Source organism: Schistocerca serialis, chromosome 3 (assembly GCF_023864345.2).
Source record: "Schistocerca serialis cubense isolate TAMUIC-IGC-003099 chromosome 3, iqSchSeri2.2, whole genome shotgun sequence".
NCBI classification, from domain to species: Eukaryota; Metazoa; Arthropoda; class Insecta; order Orthoptera; family Acrididae; genus Schistocerca; species Schistocerca serialis.
This window is the reverse complement of record NC_064640.1, coordinates 775,157,176-775,184,210: the sequence shown is the minus strand read 5'-3', so window position 1 is coordinate 775,184,210 and position 27,035 is coordinate 775,157,176. Positions and strand designations below refer to the sequence as shown.

General features: G+C 40.6%; 1 protein-coding gene across 1 annotated transcript in view; it reads right to left on the bottom strand.

The window, feature by feature from the left end:
- Positions 1–27,035, bottom strand: part of LOC126471220 (histone-lysine N-methyltransferase trithorax) — a 233,252-nt gene that overhangs the window by 105,258 nt on the left and 100,959 nt on the right. The window contains exons 7-8 of the mRNA XM_050099344.1: positions 26,158–26,281; positions 19,296–19,487 (exon numbers count right to left, since the gene is read on the bottom strand). Of these exons, the coding sequence (XP_049955301.1) occupies positions 19,296–19,487; positions 26,158–26,281 (316 nt within the window). The remainder of the gene's footprint in view (positions 1–19,295; positions 19,488–26,157; positions 26,282–27,035) is intronic.

The window sequence follows — 27,035 nt, the reverse complement described above, 5'->3', positions numbered from 1 at the left end:
TTTCACAACTGTTTACTATTCGCGTGAGCTCATGAACTAACTGCTTGAAATAATTTTCAGAGAATGGACCAAGCACAATTTTGGATGATGTTATGAGTTGGGTACATGGTTAAAATTAAACTGAAGTTATTTTTGAACCTTTTAGCAACTGTATCACCTGAGTTGGGAGGTCGGTAAAAAGATCCTACTATTATTTTACTGGGGTTGCCCATACTAACTCCCTGGAACCATCTACTTCAATTTCGCAACAAGATAAACTACTTCTAACAGCTACAAACATGTCGCTGCCACCTGTGTTTAGCCAATCTTTTCTAAACACAGTTGGGTTCTTCACAACAATTTCAGCTGAACTTATCTCTGGTTTTAGCCAGCTTTCAGTGCATATAACAATTTGAGCATCAGTGCTTTCTATTAGCGCTTGGAGCTCTAGTACCTTCCCAACACAGCTACGACATGTCAGCCACAGACAGCACCTGGGAACTGTTTGTCAGACTAATCATGGACGCCTTAAGTGTGGCCTCCTGGGTTGTCTTTTGCCACCTGCCATGTCTCGAGGCGACCTCCCACTCGACCACGAGTGAGGGGCCAACCTCAGTGCAAAGAGTAACTGGGATGGCCACCAGTGCGAACTGACTGGAGGACTCAGGAGTGCTGGACGTCCACCGGATCCCCATGGTCAGCCCACAACAGTGATGCCCATCCACTGCAGGTTCAGGCTGTGTATCTAAAGCCATCACAGCCTTGAGCTCAGAGCGAAGTGTCACCAACTTGGCTCGCATCCACACGCAGCAATCACAGTCCCAATCCATACTAAAGGCTATGGAAAACTACACTACGCTGACAAACGGAAGAGCGATGTACTGCAGAACTCTACAGCAGACACTGAAAAAAACGGAAGAACCCTGTCTAAGAAATTAGATTAATCCACACAGATTAAAAAACTGGACTACCAACGCACTCAGTTGAGACTAAATAACTCGCTCCTAATTAGAAACTAGTAATATGTCACAAAATCGGTTTACTTTCCAACGCAAACGAAAATGTAAGAACTTTGTCAATTAAATATTACATTAACATGTGGAAACTGACAAAACTAAAACACCAAAGCACACAGATGAAAATATACAATTTGCTCCTTGTTAGGAAGTCGTAAAATGTCACAAAATCAGTTACTTCTCTGTTGCTACTTGTGTCTTGGCTGGTTGCTGCTGCCTGCAATGCCATTTAGTAGCCACAGATGGCCTTTATGACACCCGATTCGTATGTGATTATTGAGCCTTGTTGTATGCCTGATGTCCCATGTCCATTTGTAAATGTTTCTTAGAATCACCCTGTATAATGAAAGTGCTTATATCATGTTGTTCTTTCAAAGGTTGTGATGAATACTGTCATACTTGTACCAACGGGGTATGTCAGGAATTTGCTTTGCGATTTAGATATTTGTTAGAAGTAGGTGACCACTTACAGACTGGGATTTGAAGAGAATTTACTTTACGGTTTAAATATCACCATTTTTGAATCAGGATGTATGTAACATTGATACGTTTCTTAAATTATCATCATCATAATCATCATCATCATCATCATATACAGATTTTTCAGACACTATGCTTTCTGGTTTGGCATCTGGCATTATAAGTCAGCTAAGCATTATTTGTCAATTTTGAGTGCAGCAACCATAATATAATAAAGACGGAACAAAATCTCTTACAATTAAAGAATTCTAAATTCTATTATATTTTAAGCTGTGACAATCTCTAACAGACGTCCACTTCAAGTGATAGACACAACATATTCTTCATGTCACACACAAAAATTATTTAGGTGACAGGTCAGGGAAAAATCTGTTTTATTTTATAGCCAACTTATGTGTTATTTTTGTCATTTTTGCTGATTTTTCTCAATGTGTATTTCTCAAGCCTGTTCCTTATTTTTGTCTCATTTCATTGTTTTTCAGTACTATGTTGAAAAATGAAAATATACCCCTCAATTACATTATTTTAAACATTAAATTTATTCACATTTTTGGTCTGAAAACTATATATTTACATTGAACATATTGATTTTCTCAAAGGAAAAAGGACTCTTTTTAACTACATAACAAGCAAAGTTTTTCCCATGAAACAAGTGTCATCAGTTCCAAGTTCTCTTCTGAGAGATATGCCTCTAATTTGTCACTACTTCAATATATTGGGAAAATAACCACTCCGTGTCTATGTTGGAACATGGAAGCCGAACTGCCTTCAACCCAACAGCAGCTAACTGTGGGTTGTTGAGTGTAGTTGACTGCAGATACTTCACGACATCCATACTTCGCACTAAAAGCTGTTGTTCAAGTATATTCTGATGGGATCTGTATCCCTTCAGAATATCTATATTGTTAAGAGCTGTTGCACCACGTATACCTGACAGACACTTGGCCATGTCAGCACTGACAGAAATTGTGATTACTGCCCTATGAATGAAACACAACCATAAGGCTGAGAATAAAAATTTGCATGCAATCTGTAGCCATGAGCACAGACAGCTTTGCTTGTAGGAATAATCCGGTGCTTTTAAGTATTTCTTCCATCTCCACCTCATGTATATGTTTCTTTACATTATTCATAATCTTGTTGGGTTCTTCACCAAAAAAAGTCATCTGCCACAATAACAGATTTTTCCAGCTGTTTTAATTTTGAACTTAATTCATGGACGATACGATACTTTGAAGACTAAGTCTGCACTTATTTTCATAAAACCATTTGCATATTCCTAAATAAATGAGGCCTCCACAAGAATTGAATTTATGTCATCACCGAAATGTGGATTAAGATAATCAACAGAACTTCTGCATATCATCAGTGTGGAAATAATCTGTCATTTACGTGACTGTGGAAAGCCAAGAGTTCCAAAACATTAACACTTTAAGAGGAAATGCCTTTGACTCTCTCCACTTCTTTGAAACCTGCAGATATAAATGCTTTCTCTTCTTAGTATTCAGGAAAGCACCCTTTCATTTAGTTACTGCAGTGTTCCGCTTGAGAAGTTCCTATGAAGAAACATTTACAATCATATGCAGCTTGTGTGTCCAATACTGAACACAGCTCAAATGGTCTCCTATAATTGTTTTAAAAAGAGTTGACACATTTGTTCGTGCACCTTGCACTGTCACTAGTAACAGATTTACATTGTCATACTAAATGTTATAGTTCTGCAAAACACAGAACATTGCATGAACACACTGTGTTGAGTTTGTGTTGAGAATCTGTACACTAGCAACAAAAAGTTTTTGTTCATTCTATGCCTCATCTGTCTTCACTAACTGCAAAAACACAACCTCTTGTCAGAAGGCACAACAGTTGTCCTCATTGTCTTGACACATGGGACCAGCACCTTAAACAAAATTATCCTACTGTTACCATTCAGTTTAAAAATAATTTAATCTGAATCTGTACTAACAAAATTTATTCATTCATTAAACATACAGTGGCAAGCAGAAAACAACAATCTGAATTATCATGCTGTTTACTATCAGTAATTCTAGCTTACCTTCAATGAATTCGTTTGCACACTGCAGAAAATCTTCATTTTCTAGTTTGTGTAGCAGAACGTTGGCTTATAAAAACATTCCGACACCCCTTTGAGCCACATATTCACAGTTGTTTTTGTGGTGTCACCGCCAGACACCACACTTGCTAGGTGGTAGCTTAAATCGGCCGCGGTCCATTTAGTACATGTCGGACCCGCGTGTCGCCACTGTGTAATCGCAGACCTAGCGCCACCACCAAGGCAGGTCTCGTGATACGAGAGAGCACTCGCCCCAGTTGTACGAGAACATAGCTACCGACCAGATGTACGAAGCCTTTCTCTCATTAGCCGAGAGACAGAATAGCCATCAGCTAAGTTAATGGCTACGAACTAGCAAGGCGCCATTTGTATCAGTGCCTATAGCTTACGAGTATTCAAGAGAGATGTATTCCAAGGACTAATTAAAAGATAAGTAATAAGCATCTACATACTTTTCTTCTTATTCATTTATAAGTTCTCATGTTCCAGACTTCACGCCCGTCTGCGTTAGCCTTGCGTGCCCTATCGGCTACAGCGTTAGTGTAGCTTGCATTTTCAGCCATCTCAACTTCACGGTGTCGGCCCAGATACCGACACAACATTGGCGACGAGGATGGGATGTATGCCTTGGGCATTAATGACATGTCCCAGGTATGGTAAGTCACGAGCAAAAAACACACATTTGTCCTTCCTCAAGCGAAGACCATTTTGCCGCAAGACCTGAAATAATGTTCGTAAGTTCGCAAGATGATCTTCTTCTGTCTGTCCGGAGATCACTATATCATCCAGATAGTTTGCTGCAGTAGGGACCGACGCACAAATAGTTTGTAAATATTGCTGAAACAAGGCAGGGGCGGATGCACACCCGAATGGCAGTCTTTTGAAGCGGTACAATCCAAGATGCGTGTTAACCACCAATACGCGCTGGGATTCATCGTCCACCGGTATTTGCAAGTACGCATCGGCTAGGTCCAACTTTGAAAAATATTTTCCCGGGCACAGTTTAGCAAAAAGATCTTCCGGGCGGGGCAAAGGAAAAGTAGCAGTCACGAGCTGTGGATTCACTGTGGCCTTGAAGTCCACGCAAAGTCGCAATTTTCCGGAAGGTTTTGGCAAAATTACTAAGGGTGAGGCCCAGAGAGAAGCTTGCACACGTTCAATTACACCCTGTGATTCTGTACCAGTGTCTGTTCCAATTGCACAAAACAGTCGCTCTTGTCGTCAGCAGAACAATAAACTTTTTGTGGACTTAGACTTTGAAGGCAAAGTGATACCATTCCAGCTCGATACCGGAGCTGCAGTTTCATTGCTCAATCATGACACGTACAAACAACTGGGCAAACCTCCGTTGCGTTCCGCAAATGTTAAGCTAACTACATATTCCGGACAGAAAATTCCTGTGTTAGGACAGTGCAGCCTTCTTGCAACATACAAGGGACAAACAAGACTTGTGTCATTTTACGTTCTTCGTTCTTCTTCTGCAGTGAACTTGTTTGGTCTAGATTCATTTCAGTTGTTTAACATGTCTATTGTAAATCAGGTCCTATCAGTGAATCAGACTGTGCCTACAGACAGTGTTTCTCGGCTGTGTGACGAATTTGCAGACATTTTTGCACCGGGCTTAGGTTGCGCTAAAAACTATGAAGCACATTGGGAACTGGAAGGAAACGCGCAACCGAAATTTTTCAGAGCGCGCAATGTTCCCCACGCATTGCGTCAGGAGGTCGCAAGAACATTGAACAATGTAGAATCACAAGGTGTGAGTGAATGTGCGCAATGCCTCTTTCATTTCAGCTCCGCTTCATCGCTTACGCCGTACAGGTGTTCCGTTTCTCTGGACGACGGAATGCGAACGCGCCTTTCGCCAGTTGAAATCGGCGTTGCTTTCTAATACATGCCTTACGCCATTCGATCCCCAGAAACCCCTTTTGTTGATGGTAGATGCATCGGATTTCGGGATCGGTGCTGTGCTTGCGCACAAAGTTGGCTCCCATGATCGCCCTATTGCCTTTGCGTCCAAATTGCTCTCGTCTGCGCAAAGAAATTATTCACAGATAGAGAAAGAAGCTTTGGCTCTCGTGTTTGGTGTTACTAAGTTCCATGATTTCTTGTATGGTCGTCACTTTACCATCATCACAGACCACAAACCTTTGACATCGCTTTTTCATCCGAACAAGCCTGTACCTCCACGTACAGCGCAGAAATTCATTCGCTGGTCTATTTTCCTCTCGCAGTACCGCTACGATATCTTGTATCGGTCCACTGCTAAGCACAGAAACGCAGATGCGTTGTCCCGTTTGCCTGTTGCTGAGGATAAAGCATTCGATTCTTCCGAACTTGCTTGCATGTTCATTGATTCGGAAACCGATGAAGTGGTCGAATCGTTTCCGATTGATTTTCGTCGTGTCGCTACAGCCACAGCTGCTGACCCTGTCCTTGCTACTGTTTTACGTTTTGTTGCTACGCAATGGCCTTTGTCAAAGTCTCGGATCGAGGATCCGTTGGTTCGCCGATTTTTTGCTCACAAGGAGAGACTTTTTGTTCGACGTGGTATTTTGTTGTTGCGTTCTGATAATGATCAGTCCAGAGTCGTGGTCCCACGTTCGTTACAGTCCTCTGTTTTACGGCTTCTTCACCAAGGACATTGGGGTATAGTGCGAACGAAACAACTTGCTCGTCAGCACTGTACTTGGTTCGGAATCGATGCTGCGATTACGAATATGTGTTCTTCGTGCCCGGCGTGTGCCGAACAACAGTCCGCACCGCTGCGGAAAGTTTTTGCGTGGCCAAAAGCCACTTCCCCTTGGCAACGCTTGCACATTGATTTTGCTGGTCCATTCTGGAATGCTCGATGGTTGGTTCTGGTCGACACCTTCAGTAATTTTCCTTTTGTTGTCCGGATGTCTTCCACGACGTCCTCCGCCACCATCCACGCGTTGTCTGCTATCTTTTGCATTGAAGGTCTTCCGCAGAGTATTGTTTCCGACAATGGCCCACAATTCCTGTCCGCAGAATTTCAGTCATTCTGCCAGGCCAATGGTATTCAACATCTGACATCCGCGCCGTTTTCGCCTCAGTCCAACGGTGCCGCTGAACGATTGGTCCGGACTTTCAAGTCACAGATGTTGAAATTGAAAGAGTCGCATTCTCGGGAGGACGCATTGTTGCTCTTTTTGTCTTCGTATCGCTCTCAGCCCCGAGATGGTCGCTCGCCGGCTGAGTTGCTCCACGGTCGTCCTCATCGCACCTTGATGTCTTTGCTGCATCCGCCGCATCAGGTTCCTGTGCAGCGGCAGACTCCTGCTTTTGCCCCAGGCGACGTTGTATTTTATCGCAACTATCGCGGTTCACGGCGTTGGCTCGCAGGGCGCATTCTTCGCTGCCTCGGCCGCGCGATGTATTTGGTTTTGGGGGCCTCTGGTGAGGTGCGTCGGCATCTCAATCAGCTGCGCCTCTGTCGTCGCTCGGGTTCTGCCGCTCCCCGTCTGCTTTCAGCGACGGTGCCGTCCGGTCAGCGCCCTGGGGACCCATCTACTGGCTCGCCTCATCCCCAGGTGTTACCGAAGATGCCTTCCATTTTGCCCCATGGCGACGCGCCGCCGCCGCCGCAGCAGCAGCAGCCGCCGCCGCCGCCGCCGCTTGTTCTCCCGCCGGCGCCGCCCACATTCGACGCTTCGTTGCAGCCGCCAAGCGCCTCCCAGGGTCACGCGCCGCCGATCGCTTCCCGTGACCAGCTGTCCTCCGCCATGGAACTCCCGCCAGCTCCGGACCACGTGACGTCATCGCGCGTCGGCTACCCCGACGCTATGGAGGTTGACCCTTCGGTCCCTCCTGTCTCTTTACGGGCGCATACACCGCATGTTGACGTGCACCCTGGACTAGTTTTGCAGGCGTTTCCTAGCTCCCCTCGGACCGCATGGCCGGGTGCGGGTGGCACAGCCTCGCCTGTTGTAAGGCTCCCCACCTCATCGCATACGTCAACATGTGGTCCTCCCCACGGCGGGCGGAAGCCTTATCACACGACCGTTCGCCGATTTGCGGGGGAGGAATGTGGTGTCACCGCCAGACACCACACTTGCTAGGTGGTAGCTTAAATCGGCCGCGGTCCATTTAGTACATGTCGGACCCGCGTGTCGCCACTGTGTAATCGCAGACCTAGCGCCACCACCAAGGCAGGTCTCGTGATACGAGAGAGCACTCGCCCCAGTTGTACGAGAACATAGCTACCGACCAGATGTACGAAGCCTTTCTCTCATTAGCCGAGAGACAGAATAGCCATCAGCTAAGTTAATGGCTACGAACTAGCAAGGCGCCATTTGTATCAGTGCCTATAGCTTACGAGTATTCAAGAGAGATGTATTCCAAGGACTAATTAAAAGATAAGTAATAAGCATCTACATACTTTTCTTCTTATTCATTTATAAGTTCTCATGTTCCAGACTTCACGCCCGTCTGCGTTAGCCTTGCGTGCCCTATCGGCTACAGCGTTAGTGTAGCTTGCATTTTCAGCCATCTCAACTTCACGGTGTCGGCCCAGATACCGACACAACAGTTTTTCTCCTTCTCAGCCACTTCAAAGCTTGTCCTTCATTTTCAGACTGGAATTGTTTGATTTATTTCCCTTGGGTGTTTCACTTGGCACGTGTTAATTCAGTATCTTTTCTTTCCCACAATATCTCGCTGCTGATGTATTTACAGAACACTGTAAATTTATCGGGAGCATACAAAGCATCACTTCAAATGTCCATGGTCTGTTGTTGCAGTAACTGCGAGCATGATGTTTTTACAATTGCGAATCCTACTTCAGTGAACAATCTCAAAGTAAACAGTGAGAAATCTCAAGAAAATGTGGACACTGGACAAGGCTTGATTCTTTGGAGAAAGATCTGAAACAATCATTCTGAGCAGCCGAAGATCTTGCATCAAGATGAATTTTGACTCAATAAGAGTTGCTTCAGTGAGGACATACATTGGACGTTAGACTGAAATTTGTAGATCTGGTTGAGGTGACAGATCGATCTGTAGCATAACCCAATCTAAGATAGGTTGAAATGAGAATCTGGTGGTGAGTTGGCTAGGACAACAAATGTGAATGCCAAATACATGTTGTGGCAACAGATTGAACTGTATTATTTAAGGGAGCGAGGGATGTCACGTGACCTCACACGTGGTTACAGTGTCGTCATTTCAGTCACTTGTATAAACACAATTGTATATAACATAGAAACTTTTCGAACTACTTTTCATGGCAATGTCTACAAAATTCAGTCACTATTAAATAACATTTCTGTTAGTTAATATCAGGTGCAGCTTGTGGTTTGTCACCACAACCACGACTTCAAATGGGGAGGGGGGGGGGGGCAATGTCACACACTAGCCGAACACTTGCATACTGTACCTTTTTTCTATCCACTACTAAGTAATCTCAAAATCTAACTCCAACATAAAATCTTTAGGAAGCTAATTTATCCCTTAACGTTACATTTCCTGACAGTTTACCACAACAAATCATACTAAAAATGTGCTTTGGAGAGATCTTTAATGCAATGTGTGTAAGATTCGCTACACGCTTAATGGTTTCGGTATTTTCATTCCTAAACTTCACATGTTTAATGTTTTGTCTGCTCAAATAGCAGTGTTTATGAGTTCGTGTGATGAAACAGTGATGTTTCCATGATGTCATGGACCTTGTGCTGTGACTGGTTGACATTAACAACCTGAGCAACTGCCATGGTAATTTACACACTGTATTTATACTTGTGTATTACAAATATATGCATTTTAAGTGATAAAGTGCACACAATCACTCAGCTGTATTGTATAGAAGAGTAACCCCCCCCCCCCTTACACACACACACACACACACACACACACACACACACACACACACAAAAAACCAGAATAACATTGCCGTGGGTGGAGCTTATGTAGTACACATTTCTACCACTAGGCGTGTATAGCGCAACTCATTGCCAGTTCAGTGCCACCTGTGTTGGTGACACGGCTTGTTCTGTTCAACTGCAGTGACTGTTCTTGCTACCACTGTTTTGTCCTCGTTTCATTTTTATGATAAGTTTAATGAACAAGGTGCAGCTGTGAAATTTTGTTTTCTTCTCAGTAAAAATTCTGCTGAAACTGTTTTAATGTTGAAAACAGCTTACCCAGATGACACCATGGGAAAAACTCAAGTGTACGAGCGGTTTGCTGAATTTAAAAGTGGCAACACGTTGAGTGATCGCAAACCTTGTTCTGGACATCCATCATCTGTCCGAATTGACGAAAATATTGACAACATTTTAAAGGTTGTGTTCACAGACTGTAGACAGCCAATTTGGAAGTTTTAAGAAGACTGGGCAACAATATTCATCAAAAAAGATTGTGGCGCGCGCGCGCGCGCGCGCGCCCACACACACACACACACACACACACAGTCATCTCTGTTACACAGTTTTTGGCTAAAATCTGCTTGGTTCCGCTGTCCCATCCACCTTACTTGCCTAACCTCACTCCATGCGACTTTTTCTTATTTCTACGCATGAAAAGGGGCATGAAAGGAAATTGATTTGACAACACTGAAGGAGTCAAGAAAAAACGAGGGAGGAGCTGTCAACCATTTCTACAGATGACTGCAAAAAAAGTGGAAGCACCAGTGGGACAAATGTATTATTTGTAATGGAGAGTATTTTGAAGGGGATAAGGTTGCTTTTACACAATTTGAAAATATACAGCTTTTAAAAAATAGTTCCAACTTTTTTTTCTTTTTTGGTACCCCCTTGTACACTGCGCTGTTGAAATTGCGTGTATACTTTGCCTGGAGTTACACTGGTTTTTTTTTTTTTCTTGATTGATGCTTGCATCCAGTCTGGGCGCACCTAGTTTCTTCACTTCCATCCTAATCGCATGTTTCAAAATTTTATGTGATAAATGGCACACTGAATTCAGACTGTGTTGTATTCTAACTCTTAGCACACTGCTGTTATTTGCAAGAACATAACACTCATTAAATTCATGCATAATAGACTAACAAAAAGAAACTTGCTAATAGCGCACATTACTACAGTCAGCAAGCAAGAAAACTAAAGTAACACGGCACATTTCGTGCACAGAGTATATTTTGTGTGTCTTTTCCTCTAATCATTCATGGAACTCTCGCTACGTGGTGATACTTACGGTACCACACTCTAGCGCACTCTGGTGATACACCTGCAAACTTATTCCATACTGCATTGAGCAGTCAATGGCAGAAACAAAAGACTATCTGAAATACTATCAGAACAATAACACTAAATGTTCAGTAATGATGCACCAAAACATTAAGAGAGATATACAGAGACAGGGATTCAATACCAAAGTTTCAGAAACTCTGTCCATTCCCTTTTGATGTAAGCAGTGAAACATGGAAATTGTTTGCAGGTTGGTAGGACATCCTTAGGCTGAAACACCAGAGCCTGAGGAAGCCATGCTCCCAAAAATCTGCTACATAGAGCTCCGTGGCATTTCAAGGCGCAGCCTTGTGACTATCTACTACCTGTTTGAAAAAAAAAAAAAAATCACTTGATATCACATATCAACAGTTCCAAAAAAATGCTGACTGGCATTATTTAAATTTGTATGGGAAATACATTAAATGCTTTCTGATAATTTAAATTCTGTAATATATTACTGAAAAATTTAATTTAATATACAGTTTTGGGCAGCTCTACCTCAGAGCTCTTAATTACGAACCTCGGCTGCTTAGTCTGTACAGAGTACAAGCTGAGTTCACGATGTGACAAACATGGAGTTTTTTGTGCCTTTATCCAGGTAAACAAAATGTACAATAAATATATTTGTTTTCAGTCTGTGACTGTGCCTTTAGAATTTTTTAATGTAGGGGAAGGACCATGAATACTACATATTCTGTGTTTAGCAAGCAAAACAAGCAAGTACTAATGCACAGGCATCACACAGAAGTAAACAGTAACGAATGCTAAAATACACACATCAAAAAGAGTTTTGCATCGCCCCAGTTCCCAGAACTCCTGAAGAGAGACATTCACTGTGGATATTGTATCAGAGACACAGTCCCTTTGACTGTTCAGAGATGTCACTAAACCTGCCCACAACCATGCATGAGCAGTGCGTATTAGACGGAGGGGGGTCTGACAGCCGATCAGTTACAGTCATTCCAGCAGGAAGGAGGTACACGGCTTGTGTTGTCTGTAGTTCAACCACGTCTAGACGGTCAATACCGTGGTTTGGTAGTGTCCGCATTGTTACTTTGTGCCAGGAAGGGCTCTCAACAAGGAAAGTGTCCAGGCATCTAAGAGTGAATCGAACCGACGTTGTTTGGACATGGAGGAGATACAGAGCGAGAGAGAGGAACTGTCGATGACATGCCTTGCTCTGGTCATCCAAAGGCTACTACTGCAGTGGATGACCACCTACGGATTATGTCTTGGAGGAACCCCAACAACAACACCGCTATGTTGAATAATGCTTTTCGTGCAGCCACAGGACATCTTGTTATGACTCAAACTGTGCGCAACAGGCAGCGTGATGTGCAACTTCTCTCCTGACGTCCATGGCAAGGTCCGTCTTTGCAACCACGACACCATGCAGCATGGTACAGATGAGCGCAACAACATGCCGATTTGACAACTCAGGATTGGCATCAAGTTCTCTTCACCAACGAGTGTCGCATATGCCTTCAACCAGACAATAGTCAGAGTTGTGTTTGGAGGCAACCCGGTCAGGCTGAGTGCCTTAGACACATTGTCCAGTGAGTGCAGCAAGGTGGAGGCTCCCTGCTGTTTTGGGGTGGCATTATGTGGGACCGGTGTACGTCACTGGTGGTCATGAAAGGCGCTGTAACGGCTGTACAATACATGAATACCATCCTCTGATTGATAGTGCAACCATATCAGCAGCATATGGGCGAGGCATTCGTCTTCATGGACGACAATTCAAGCCCCCGTTGTGCACATCTTGTAAATGACTTGCTTCAGGATAACGACATCACTCGACTAAAGTAGCCAGCATGTTCTCCAGACATGAACCCTATCGAACATGTCTGGGATAGACTGAAAAGGACTGCTTATGGACAACGTGACCCTTCTACCACTCTGAAGGATCTATGCCGAATTGCAGTTCAAGAGTGGGAAAATCTGGACCAACAGTGCCTTGATGAACTTTTGGATAGTAAGCCATGAAGAATACAAGCCTACATGAATGCAAGAGGAGATGCTACTGGGTATTAGAGATACCAGTGTGTACAGCAATCTGGACCAACTAGGTATTATGAGGTACCAGTATGTACAGCAATCTGGACCACCACTTCTGAAGGTCTTGCTGTATGGTGGTACAACATGCAATGTGTGGTTTTCATGAGCAATAAAAAGGCCGGAAATGATGTTTACATTCTATTCCAGATTTCTGTACAGGTTCCGGAACTCTCGGAACCGAGGTGATGCAAAACTTTTATTGATGTGTGTATATCAAGTAATCAGAATTTTTATCGCCTTTCATACTGATGTGTTCAATAATAATAATATGCTGAAACATTACATCAGTGAAAATGAAACAAGCAATGAACAAGCACAAAAGATTGGTAATTTTAAGGTTACATGCGAAAGTAAACCTTAAAGTCAAGATTCAATTTCAACGTTAAATTACCTTCAGTCATCAATATTAATTAATTGTTGCCATTTATGATAGTCTTTTGTACAGGAAATGGTAGATAGCCAAACTGCATGACAATTTGTTAAAACAGCCAATTCATGACATGTCGCTAAAAAACTGCCAATTTCACATTATTTTTTGCATTATCGTTAACAAAAAGTTTTCTTATCGATATTCTTAAGATACGAGGAGGAATGTGTGTTTCTCTGTAATGAATGAGCACAGATTCTCACAAATGTGACATTTGTTTCAAACTGATAACACCTTCAAATAAAACTCAATTGAATTTAGGATCTAGTCCCTTCGGTCTTTAACCCTGGGGACCACCTCCTATATGTATGTTACTAAGGTTTTCCTTCTGTTTGCCATCAGACGTTCCTTAGTGCATTAGATAGTTTGAAAGAATTAGGAAGATACAATTACAAGAATCAGGAGAAGGACCATGATGCCTGTAACTGCCAGGAACCAGAAGTGTAATGAAGAAAGGACAAAGAAAAGTTCTATAATCAAGGGCCAAAAACTTAACAGTGATTTAGGAGAAATGTTGTCTGCTCCCTGCAGTACCAGGTAAGTTTCCTATACTGATCATGATGCAACTGCTAAATAAAGCCACGAAGTATTCCCTGCAGCTCCATTACATATAAAAGCCACAAGGTCATCTGTCAACAAAATTGTAGACTGTATTTCATATTCTACAGTAATTACACTACACATGGAATCCTTTCAAATAACTGCAAATCTATGAGAACTTTTATAACTACATCTATAATCCTGAAGCCACGTTATGGTATGTGCTGGAGAGTACTTGTGGTACAACATTCATGGTAAAAATCCATCTGAGCTCTGATCTCGTGTATCTCATACTGAATGTGAGGAACAAATACAGTACAGTACACTGCAAGGCGATAAAGGCAGTTAACAGGAGTTTTCAATGCCATCAGATAAAATCATTGGCCCAAAGACAGTAATATTAGGGGTATTTTCTGTGGTGATTCCCAGCAGACGTTGACAGTAGTGCTACGGGCAGTGTGAGCTGACGAGTTTAAGGCAATACAAAAAGCTAGTTACCCAGTACAACAGGATGAAGTCAGAAGGCTTGAGAGCTCTCCAGTCCAGCACTCAAAGTAGGACATGTGTGATAATGGAATTAATGAACTATACGTGTCATAGTTAAAGGAGAGTTCTGCAAAAACCTTGCACTGTCTACTAGAGCCCTGTAATACTATCTGCAGGGTCTGCACATGCCTGCAGTGTGTGAGAGAGAGGGTGAATACACTTTGTGTATGTCTGCAGAAGTTGCCGACAATGTCTGATGCTGCCTCACCTAATAACATAAATGACTGAGCGATTGCCCACGGTCACATGGATGTCACACTTTTACATTCACTTGTACATAGGCTACCAATATTCAGTGTGCACATGCACAAAGGACATTGATTATGACCCGAGTTGGGCCACATTTATTCAAATGTTGAATGACAAATAAAAATATTTATTTAAAATGTTATTCATTAACATGAATAACGACATTTACTCAGGATCTGTGAATAAAAAATGTTCCAGATAATAGATAAATCTGAAATCCAATGACATTTATTGTTCGAATTCTTTGTCATTTCATCAACAAATGTACTTCTAGTTGCTTCTAAATTAGTTTTCAAAACAACTCTTCTTTTCAAACATCTTATCATGAAGTTTATCTAATTTGGGAAGATCTGTCATTGTGATACATTAAAGGACTTCCACACAAGTCAAGAGGATATCGGAGCATTATATCTCCTGAAACCATTTTTATTTCAGGATAATTATACAAGACTCAGTTTCACATGGTCTTCAACAACCACTGAGGGATTATCAATTCCACTGTAGTTTTTTGCACATAATTCGTTATGGTTCCACATTAGCTTCACCTTCCAAATCATGTTCCAAATAAGATTTTCTTTTTATGATACATCATCATGACCCAATATCTTTGACTATTGTATATCTGTAGTTTGCCATAAGCCTCCCTCAGTTCACGTCCGGCCATCCAGATTTAGGTTTTTTGTGATTTCCCTAAATAGTTTCACGCCGGAACAGTTCCTTTGACAAAGCATGGATAAGTTCCTTTCCCAGCCTTCTCTAATCCGAGTTTGTGCTCCATCTCCAACAACCTTGTTATCGACAGTTCATTGAACACTAACCACCTACCTTAATTGCTATTTGAAAAATGAAACCTGGACCTAATTGCCAATTCTGTCATTTTCATTTTAAGCAGTATCAAATACTAAGTATTTTGGTTCAGTTTTGGCACTGACCACTCTAAGGGCTGATTGTATAAAGCATTTAACCTTTGGTTAAGACAGAAAATGACCTCAGATCAAAGTTAACCTGGAAATCTGCATTGCATAAACATTAGTCCTCGATCATATCACAATGAAATCTGATCATATTTGACGGTGAAAATTCGCAGTTCAAAGTCAGGATCAGCTCTAATTCCCAGTTTATAGTGTAGTGGCACTACAATTCATGGCTTTTTTTAGCAGATACCAACTGAAATAATAATAAAAAAGTTGTTATTAACACAAAAATGGCATGTAAATATGTGACTATGCCATTACCATGTCGCTGATGCTCAAAATACTGTTTTTCGATCTGGAATGTTAGGTTAAGGAAATTACCGGCTATCGTGTGTACTTAATGAGAGTTCTTGGGAGATGACTCTTAATTTATGTGATTAGTTCAAAGGCATTTTATAGACACTTAGCAGCAGACTAATTAAAGGAGAATTCAAAATATTTGCAGTAAACAGTTAAGTATGGGAATTTTGACAGCAGCCAATAATAATTCAAAATCACTTATATAAGGTCTCTTTCAGCTCAAGTAGGAGTAACTATGAAATTTGTATTAAATTTTTAACTACTGAACATATCCTTAAATTGCTATGACAATTCCATGTGTGTTGATAAATAGAACATAAGCAAGTGTTTTGAAATACACTAACCTCATAATACTGTCTCATTAATTTCGATTGCTGAGGTTATGCTGAGGCCTGCAGTGCAGAAGATCACATGTTCAAATCCACATCAATTCTTGAAACATTTTTTTTTCATTTCTTACTACTTTCTCTACTTTATGGATCATAAAGATAATCATAACATCATTAACATGCCATTCCATACCACTGAAACCATACCTTACTCTCTGCTTCCTGAGCATTCTGGATCACTATTGGGTAAAATTCTGTGTGCAATAACCCTGATGATGATGATGATGATGATGATGTCCGATACTCCGAGGAGCGTAGGGGATGATGCGGGAGACCCACACTGCTGTACTAGGCAAGGTCCTAGTGGAGGTCGTTTGCCATTGCCTTCCTCTGACCGTAATGGGGATGAGTGATGATGATGATGATGATGATGACGACACAACAACACCCAGTCATCTCGAGGCAGGAAAAATCCCTGACCGTGTCGGGAATCGAACCTGGGACCCCATGTGTGGAAAGTGAGAACGCTACCCCAAGACCACGAGCTGCGGCAATAACCCTATGCGATGTGAATTGCATTGTTTCCTTTTGTTTACTTTACAAATATCTAAGCATTCTGATGTGTTCACTGAGGATGATGATAGCAAGACCCAACAAGCTCACCACACGTTTCATAAAAGGGTGAGCCCATTTTCGGAGTTAAATAACAAGTCATTTAAGTTGAGGTTTTCTTTGGAGAAAACTACTGTAAAGCAACTGGAACTAAGGCTCCAAGACTGTCTGATGAAATCATCCAAAAGAAACTAACCCCTGACTGCAACGTACAAGTTGCTGTTAATCTTGAGATTTCACACCACAGGAACCTTTCGTTTTCAGTGAATTATATCTTTATACTGGCCCAACACAATATCCAGCAACAAATATTTCTCGTATTGAGAGTAGTTTGATGACTGCTCCTTTTTCTGTTTACTTGCTCCCAGGTTTATAGCAAGACACTTTCGATAATAAATGCTGCCTATTATGATGTACGATAAATATTTGCAGCTGAAGTACAATAATCACACGCCAGCCAATTTTAGCCTCATTGCCAAGTATGGGTAAGATCAAATATGAACCTGCTTCGGTGGATCCAAGTTTAGCGATATACAACAGAGCTGAATCCTGAACATAATTCAATTTATGATTTTATGTCAAATTTGATCTCGAGTCAGTGATTTTCATACAATCAGCCCTAATTAGTGCCAATGAGTCACTTCATTCCAATACCAGTCATTAAACCCCAGTGCTTATTGGTACCTTCATTCCAGTGCCAGATATATTTTGTGGTGCTGACTTGGCGCATGAAACTAATAGTGATAACCCTCTTTGACGACAATAACATTAAAATCATAAAATTAGCAGGCTGCTCCATTAACACTAACCTATCTCACACACTCTCTCTCTCTCTCTCACACACACACACACACACACACACACACACACACACACACACACACACACTGATGAGGAAAATAAACAGTTTAATTAAATTTGGGAGAACTGTCAAGTGACATGATGTTACCAGTCAGCTAATAGATTTGTACATTTGTTGACCACTGAAGCTCCCACTACGCAAAATGAATTTCAAAATTTATGTGCTAAATTACTTCCTATTGAATACAAATTCGCTCTAACAAGTAGCAATACCAGCAGTCTAAGTTTCGGCTCCACAATGGCTGATAATATCCACATAAGTAAATGCTGACTCTATTGAGAATGCATCCACTTGCCTCCAACATATAAATCTATATCAGAACATAGTTCTTATGGTGATATTCTTGTACAAATGCTTCTCAGATTTCTTGCTTCATATGATTTGTAAATAAATTCAAGCTTTCAATGACTTGCTCTGTAATTGTAGTCATAATGTGTCTGTCATATTAATAGTGTGTTCGTATTTGTTGGCCAAATTATGTTGCAGATATGTTAAAAAGTCAACGAAATTCCATATGCTACCAAAGATAATGTTGATGTCTATGATGGAGGAACCTATGGTGTAACACTGATTCTGCTAGATGGTAAATAATTCACCTTATTTCTCTGTAGTCTTTAAGGATTGAGTGTCCATTTCCATGCACCACTAAGGGTATAGCCATTGCCCTGGTAGTGGTAGCAGCAGCAGCACCACCACCACCACCAGCAGTAGTAATTATTATTATTGTTGTTGTAGTAGTAGTAGTAGTAGTAGTAGTAGTAGTACATTCCGATCTCACTGACATCTTTAATGGCAGAGTCCCAGTAGGTAGATGGATGCAAAAGATTTTCATTTCATCAATGTGATCATGTCTGTTTATAGAGCTATGTTCAGCAACAGCAGATTCATCAAACAGGGTTATATTTCAAGATGATGAACTACAGTGGCCCAGTTCCAATCACTCACCTGCAAACATTCTGCAGAACACTTTTTTGTCAGATCAGCAATATTTATTATGAACATTACAGCTTCCTCTGAGTCAATAACCCTAACATTCTTGTTGCTTTCCCATTTATCACTTACACTGTCATAATCTTCACCAGCTCCTAATCATTAATATCCCTTTCTAATAAAAATGCAATAATATCATGACTTCTTGTTCATACGGGTACGGCATGCTGTCACTGAGCTTGTGAAACACAGACTAAACAGTGTAAGCTTGTACTTTGGGCATAGTTTCATGGACGCGAAACTCATTCCGGCTACTGGTATTACAATAGAACTACTACAAAAATCACTGATCTACAGAAGAAACACATTACATGTCTACAGCACTGTGACAGCTGTACCCATCACTATAGTGCATAAACAGAACTGTCACAACAGCTGTACTTGTCCTTGTAAGTGAATGAGTTAGGAGTTCATGACATCATCTCATTTGAGTTCTTTGAAATTCTACATACACTAAATAATATTTTCATGTGGTAAACATTACAAAGGAAACATAATGTGCTAAGCTTTCTTTCTATTTTCTACACACAATTGAAAAACAAACTGAACCTGCAAAGTATGAATTATTTTACTAGTCAGCTACATAAATTGCATTGCAGCAGCCTCCCAACTAATTTTCTTTCAGTATAAGCTAGCAATACAAATATAACTTACTTGTTCTTGACCAGCACTTCCACAAAGAAAACAAACTGCTCGTACTGGGAATGGTTCAGACGCAATTAAAGCAAATCCTGTATTGCAAACCTCATCTGGGTCATAGCTCTCCCAAAAGTCTATGGTCATCTGATGGGAAGATTCCTGTGACCTATCCTTCCCCATAGCAGGAGGCAAGGTATGCAACCTAGTCTGTAAAAGTAAACAAACAGTAAAAGCACTGGAGACACTAAAATACACATGAGAATTGCTTTCTTTGCTTGCTGTTATTCAGTTGTGTGTTTGTCATGCTCACTGTGCAGTTGGGAAATACTATTGGTAAGTAGTTGGTATGATAAGGCCACCACAAGTACGCAATCATTATTACTTAAATTAACAGCAAAGTTGCTGCGCTGATTTGAAATTTCATATCCAAACCATTATCAGCTTACCGCAGAATTTGAAGAATCAGAGTACTGCAAGGTTAAAAAGTTGCTAACCAAATTAGAACAAGGTGACAACATCTACTTTGCTCCATGAGATGTGTGTTCTTGCTGGAACGCAAGTAACAAACAATTTTTTAAGAACTATATTTCTTCAATGACTACCAATCAATGCATGTTCTATAACAGAAACTAGTCAAGATGTAAATCTCGAAGCAATAGTTTCTATGGCCACAAAATTGTAAAGATTACGACACCCTGTCATATGTAGTACAGAAACTGTTTTGTCTCCATCTCAAGATGACAGACTTTCCCCCTCTGGAAAGACAGCTTTTGAAAGTAACGACCGCAATTCAGAAACTACAAACTGGGTCTTGATCATAACGCAGATTGAAATCACCGTGGTGTGCACAGAAACATTCTGTGTGCTGGTACCACTATACAGTCAAACAGAATGCGAAGAAGTATACACCACCATGTTCATTTATTTCTCATCAGTCCGCTAATGCTCAGACAGAAAATTAGTATGCTACTCACTTGGCATTGCACAGAGTGAGGAGGCCAAGTCATCTTGCTGCCTATTACTAACTGATCGCAACAGACATCTTCGATTTCTAGTTTACTCCAGAGCAGAGATTTCTGTATTGCCAACAGTATTACATCACAAAAACATTCAGAAACAGCAATTCTATGCTGCAAATGGTTTCGTAATACACATGTACGGTGAAAGACTACTGAAGCTCGAAAGATTTCCATGGCCATTCTTTCTTGCAGATATTTACCAACCAATTATTATCTGTTGCTTGATATTAAGTCAAAAAAGTTACTTGACCAAGAAACTTTAATCGCTAGTACAGGCTCTGTAGACATACCTATGGAGAGCTTAGTGTTTCTGATTGACCCACAGCATAAACATCAAAGCTCGCTAAAGACATAACCTAAAATTCCCACGAAGAAACCTAATTATGATTTTCCTGAAGTTAATGTACACACACAATGGCAACAACAGGAGCTCCAGTGTATGCACGGGTGGGACACTGATCACCAGAAAAATTAGCACAAGCAAAACTTGAATTTCAGGAGACAATCAATCTTGGCATACATCGTCCTTCCAAAAGCTGCTGGTCTACTGCTCACCATCCCATTCCAAAGAAAAATGGAACTTGGGTCCCTGTGGAAATTACAAAGTGCTAGATCGTTACCCAATTCCACATTTACAAGATTTCAACTGTCCGCTCTCCAACAGAAAGATATTCCCTTAAATCGAACTTATCTGAGCTTATCACCCCATTTCTGCTACAACAAAAGATGAGCCTAAAACTGCCGTTATCGCACCATTTGGACTTTCTGCACTACTGAAAATGCCATTTGTTCTATACAATGCAGCGCTAATATTCTAACGAATTATTCATACATTCTGAATGGTCTGCCTTTTGTGTATTCCAATTTAGATGATATTCTTGTTGCTTCAACATCAGATGAAGAGCATGTAATGCATCTGCAACAACTTCTTCAATGGCTAGATAAATATCATCTTAACATCAACATAGCAAAATGTGTTTTTGGAGAGAAAGAGAGATCATGATCATTCTTAGGTTTTTGTGTGTCACATCGAGGAATTTCTGCATCGTGAGAAAAAGTGAAAGTAACCAAGAACTTCCATCACCCCAAAACAGTAGCACAACTATGTTATTTTTTAGGACTGTTGATTTTTTACAGACATATGCTACCACATACTGAAGAAATCCCAAACACCTTTGTTTAACTTGTGCAAAAACACCAAGGGGAAGGATAATCTCCTTGTTACATGAACTGGCAAGCCAGACAAATTGCTCAAGAAGTTAAAAGAAGAACTAGCTAACGGAACTCTGCTTCCTCACCCAACTGATCTTCCCTTAATTTTGATGGTCGATGCTTTGGACTATGCTATAGGTGCTACACCAATTGCACATAGGAACACCTGAACCTCTTGCATTTTTCTACAGGTCTCTCACCAATACACAACACAACTATAGTACCTATGACTGCATACTGGCAGCAGATTAGGCAGTCAAACATTTTCATTATATTTTGGAAGGTGGAAAATTCACAATATTCACAAGCCACAAGCAATTAACATTTGCTTTTTAACAGAGCCCAGAAAAAGCAACGTCCAGGCGACTGCACCATACGGAATTTCTCAGTCATTTCACAGTAGCTAGGGATATTCACAGTAGCTTCTCAGTATATATACTCTCTTATGAAATTTGTTATTAACAACCAAACCCAATTCAAAAGTAATAGCAGTGTGCATAACTACAATACTAGGAGAAAGGATGATCTTCACTATTCAAGATTAAATCTAACTTTGGCACAGAAAGGGGTGAATTATACTGCCACTAAAATCTTTGGTCACTTACCAAATAGTATCAAAAGTCTGACAGATAACCAACAAGTATTTAAGAAGAAATTAAAAGAATTTCTGAATGACAACTCCTTCTACTCCATAGAGGAATTTTTAGATATAAATTAAGAAAAAAAGAAAAAAAAATTATTAAAAAAATAAAAAAGTTGTTATATTAACTTAATTATATTGTTAAATTAACTTAATTATGTCATGTATTTGAAAATTTGACTCGTTCCACATCATTACGAAATATCGTATTCATGATCCATGGAACTAGTATTAATCTAATCTAATCTTTCTCCACAGGTATTCAATATCTTCTTTGAGAAGAGAACATTCCTGCCATTACATGTTCCAGTGTTGCAGGCATTACCAGCCACCATTTCATGTGCAAAGGCACAAAGCAGTAACCTAGAATTGGTCAAGGTGAAGAATTCCGATCCCTTTTCCTTATTGTTTGTAACAATATTGTTACCTGATAGATCACTGCTACTTTATGAGAATTCTACAGGTAAACTCAGCCCATACGTCCATCCATCCTACCAACAACCAAGTCTTCCATGCATTATGTGACTTGGCTCACCCTGACAACAAAGGCACAGTAGAACTGATTCGACAGTGCTTCAATTGGCCTTCGCTGAAACAAGATACACAGCTGTAGACAAAAATGTGCATACTGTCAACGATCAAAAATTTCAAAACATAAAAATAGAGCTTGTGTAGCTTTCGGTGAAGTTGAAGATCTCTTCTCACATACACATGCTGATCTAATGGGACCATTACCTTGCTTTCAAGACTTCACCTATCTCTTGACAATGACTGACAGGTTTACACGTTGACCAGAGGCAGTTCCATTGAAAGACATCTCTGCAGAAATTGTTGCCAGCATTCACTTATCATCATGCATCACACATTTTGGAGTCCCAAAAATCGTCACCATTGACAGAGGACAGCAGTTTCAGTGTCAACTGTTCAGTCACCTCTGAAAGACATCAGGTATACACCACATCAAAGCCACAGCTTACTTGAATGGCAAAGTTGAATGGCAGCATCACAACGTAGCATGACTTTCACATGACTGAGTTGACAATTTACCAACGATTTTAATGAGTCTCTGTACCTGTGAGATACCAGAATATGAAATCAGCACTCTATGAATGACTTGTGGCATGACAACTAGTCTTCCAGCTGATTAATTTGATCTTACACCAGTGGAGTGTGACATTCCAATTCTCATTATCAACTTGAAACTGCACATGGTGTCCTTAAACCAATTAATGTTTGACATCACACTATGTCTGCTTTCATCCATCCTGAATTCATGATCTCTTCACATACCCCTATTCATAAGACATGACGCACAGAGAAAACCTCTATAATCTATGATGGACCATATCTGGTACATTCACACACTGAAAGACACTGTTATTGAAACACCTCCTGGTTAGAAGACCATCTCCATCGACAGACTCAAGCTGGCCTTTCTGCTGAAGAATATGGATTCTGTATCTGTGCCATGTAAACAACCAGCTCCAGTCACGAAAACTCCAGAGTGTCATCAGCCAAACCAACGAGCTACACGTACTGGACATACAGTGCACTTCCCAGAGAAATACCTCATTGTTATCACTGGGGAGGCAGTAATATGTGGCTGTAAGGGGCATAGTGAAATATAAAATCTGTTAAAATAATACAACACATTGGAGTAATTAGTATTTTTTGTGTGTTTTATCATTTCCATTGCAACTGTCATTAGAAAGGTACATTATATGTGCAGTCTTGTTAGTTTCCTTTATGTGGTGTAAAATAAATAATTATTTTTACTACAATCCACATTCTCAAATTTTCTCCAAAATTTGGCGGAGAGATGCCTAAATATCTGGTCTGCACCTGCATTAGCTGCATGCAGTCCTCTTGTGGGGCTCATACCTATTTGCTAAGGATGTACTTCTAACTGCTGAACTAAAACAGTTTTCATATTCTTGTACAGCTTCTCCATGGGACACATCTATAAAGCACAGATTTCTCCAAACACGATAATTAATACCACTGTTTACATCACAACAGTGTGAACCTATAACTGTTATTGAACAGGCAGTTAAGTAAGTGTTATGTATTCCAATTTCCATTTAATTTGTAATTTTTGATCATGTAAGTACAACAAAAAAGGAGAGAAATAATATGCAACTGTATGTCATCATTTCCACAAACGTAACACGACTGTAATACCAATTAAATGACTGTACCTTTATGATATTTTCCTGCAAAATGACTGAATTACACGTATCTGCATAGCAAGGATGAGTAAGTCCTTTTCGCCCAGATGACACCATGGACTCAATGTAGCTCTAACTCCACACGAAACACACCAGTTCATTACTCTCCACAGATGATTGGGAGGGATGACGGCAGCAATCCAAAGTACGCACCATCTTTTAATCTGACATCACCCTCAATATGAGTAACAAGCCCAAGCTCTGGTGACTATATAGTCCAGAATCCATAAAGCAACTGACATCAAAGGAAGACATCAAAGCAATTCAGAGGCAGGCTGCTAGATTTGTTACCAGTAGGTTCGAACAACACGCAAGTAATATGAAGATGCTTTGGGAACTCAAATCGGAATCCCTGGAGGGAAGGTGACATTCTGTTTGTGGAACATTAACAACATTTAGAGAATCAAGATTTGAGGCTGACTGCAGAATGATTCTACCTCTGCCAACATACATTTCACTTAAGGACCAGGAACATAAGATAAGAGAAATTATGGCTCATATTGACGCATATAGATGGACATTTTTCCCATGCTCTAAATGCAAGTGGAACAGGAAATGAAATGACTAGTAGTGGTATGGATACCCTCTGCCACACACTAACTGGTGGCTTGTGGAGACTCTATGAAGATGCAGATACCACTCCGAAGAACATTTGGTCATGCCAGAGGGATGCGTCGCCCTGCTGAACTTGCCAAGTCCTGCAGACGTGCTAATGTCAGTGCCCTGTGATGCACACTTAACAGAGGAAAAAGTGCAGCATGGTTGTTCCTGCTGCTCACAGTCAGGAGATAATTCTTGTCTGTATGGCCACTTAAAAGCTGACATTAATGTTGCTCTTGTTCTCCAGCACAGTAGTAGTGAGTTATCTGTTGCACTGTGGCCCAGCTGTCAAATTTTGTAATCATAAGTGAACAGCAACAAATCATATGGTCTGCACACTGTTGCTTGTGACATCTGTGGTGGTCATTTAACTGTAACACGATATTCTCGGTAAACCCTCAAAACGATGGTCCACAAAAAGTACAATGGTCATATGACTTTGGAGATGGGATGTCTCTCAGGTATGGCAGCAAACAAATGTGCCAATCTCTCTTATCCCAATCCTCCAATACAGGACTATTACCCATGTGGCAAAAGCTAAACGTGATGTCAAAAACATGTAGCATACCAAACTACTCCAACCACCAGAATGGGGAGAACAATCACCCTGTAAAGCGGCAACTGTCTCTAGTAAATATGCTTGACAGTGGCCACAAACCTTCTTGTAATGTGTTTGATGTAGTGCCATAGATGCTGGTTGACAAGTTACAGAGAATTTGGTTGGACAGGCAAGTACCTAAAGTGACCAATTCCTAAATCAAACATGGTTTGGAAGTGGCAAAAAGAGGAACACAAGTTGCCGTGTCTATGACTTGTGTGTGTGTGGAGGGGGGGGGGGGGTGCGCGTGCGTGCATGGTTTTGCTTACGGGGGTAAGCCCAACCAACAATACAGAAGATGAAACCTTCTTGAGAGGAAAGTAATACTGCGGCGGTGTGGCCAACAGAAATTGTCAAATCAACAGAGGTCTGACAATGACAGCTTAATAGTAACTGCCAACTTTAGCTGGCAGAAAACAATAGCAGATGTGACATACAGAGTTACTATCACACTTGAACTGAATGCGTTCAAAGAAATTACGGCAAACCCTCTACATAGATGACAGCAAATACTACGTGAGATCACCTGGAAATATAGTAGCAACATTGAGAATATTTTTCAATATAAAATGAAGCTTACCACTTTTCTGCAAGAAGTTGATGAAAGTAATGAATGAGCATCAACTTGTATCCCAGATGATCCATGTGTGGATGATTTTGTAGAGTCAGATTCTTCTACTCCTGACTTTGCTGTTGGCTGATTCCTAGAAAAATGTTTTACATAATTAATCAGTATAAGATTAAAACTGCCACTCAACAGTGAAGTACGCAGGCAGATTAAAGCTGCATGCTGGATTGCACCTCAACTCCAGACCTTCGCCTTTCACACAGTTTTAATCCAGAAGCATTAATCTAAACAGAAATTGAATTGGTAATCCTACGGGTCAAAACCTTTACTTTTAATTCCACTTCACCCATCACAGGAGTGGTTCAACACAAAGACTTTGGATACAATTTGCTTGCTCTTGTTTGCGGTATTGAAAATCTGCTTGAAAAATAAAAGCAAAGCCTCCAAAAACAAAATATAATTTTATCAATACAGAAACAGAACAGTGAATAATCTGTATTTTCGAAACAACTTTATCCCAATAAAAATATACAAACATAGCATAAGGTCATATGAAACGAAAGGGACTTTTTTACTGCACTATTTTTTTTTAACTGGGTGATACACTGCACTGAGATTCAAATGAAGATTGTTCATTTAACAAACATCATAAACAAATCTTAAATGTGGATGCTTCATTAACTTACAATCTTATGCAATACCTATTATATAACTGCCACACATCTATCTACATACGACTTCAACAACAAACAAAATTAGTTATTTCTATTACCTTGTATTGTAATGCTGATGCTCTTAAAAACAGAGACAGTACAATGCAAATAAACTATTGAGCGGAGTGGACAATTCATTGCAAACATACGACATGAAACACAGGACCAAAACTAGTA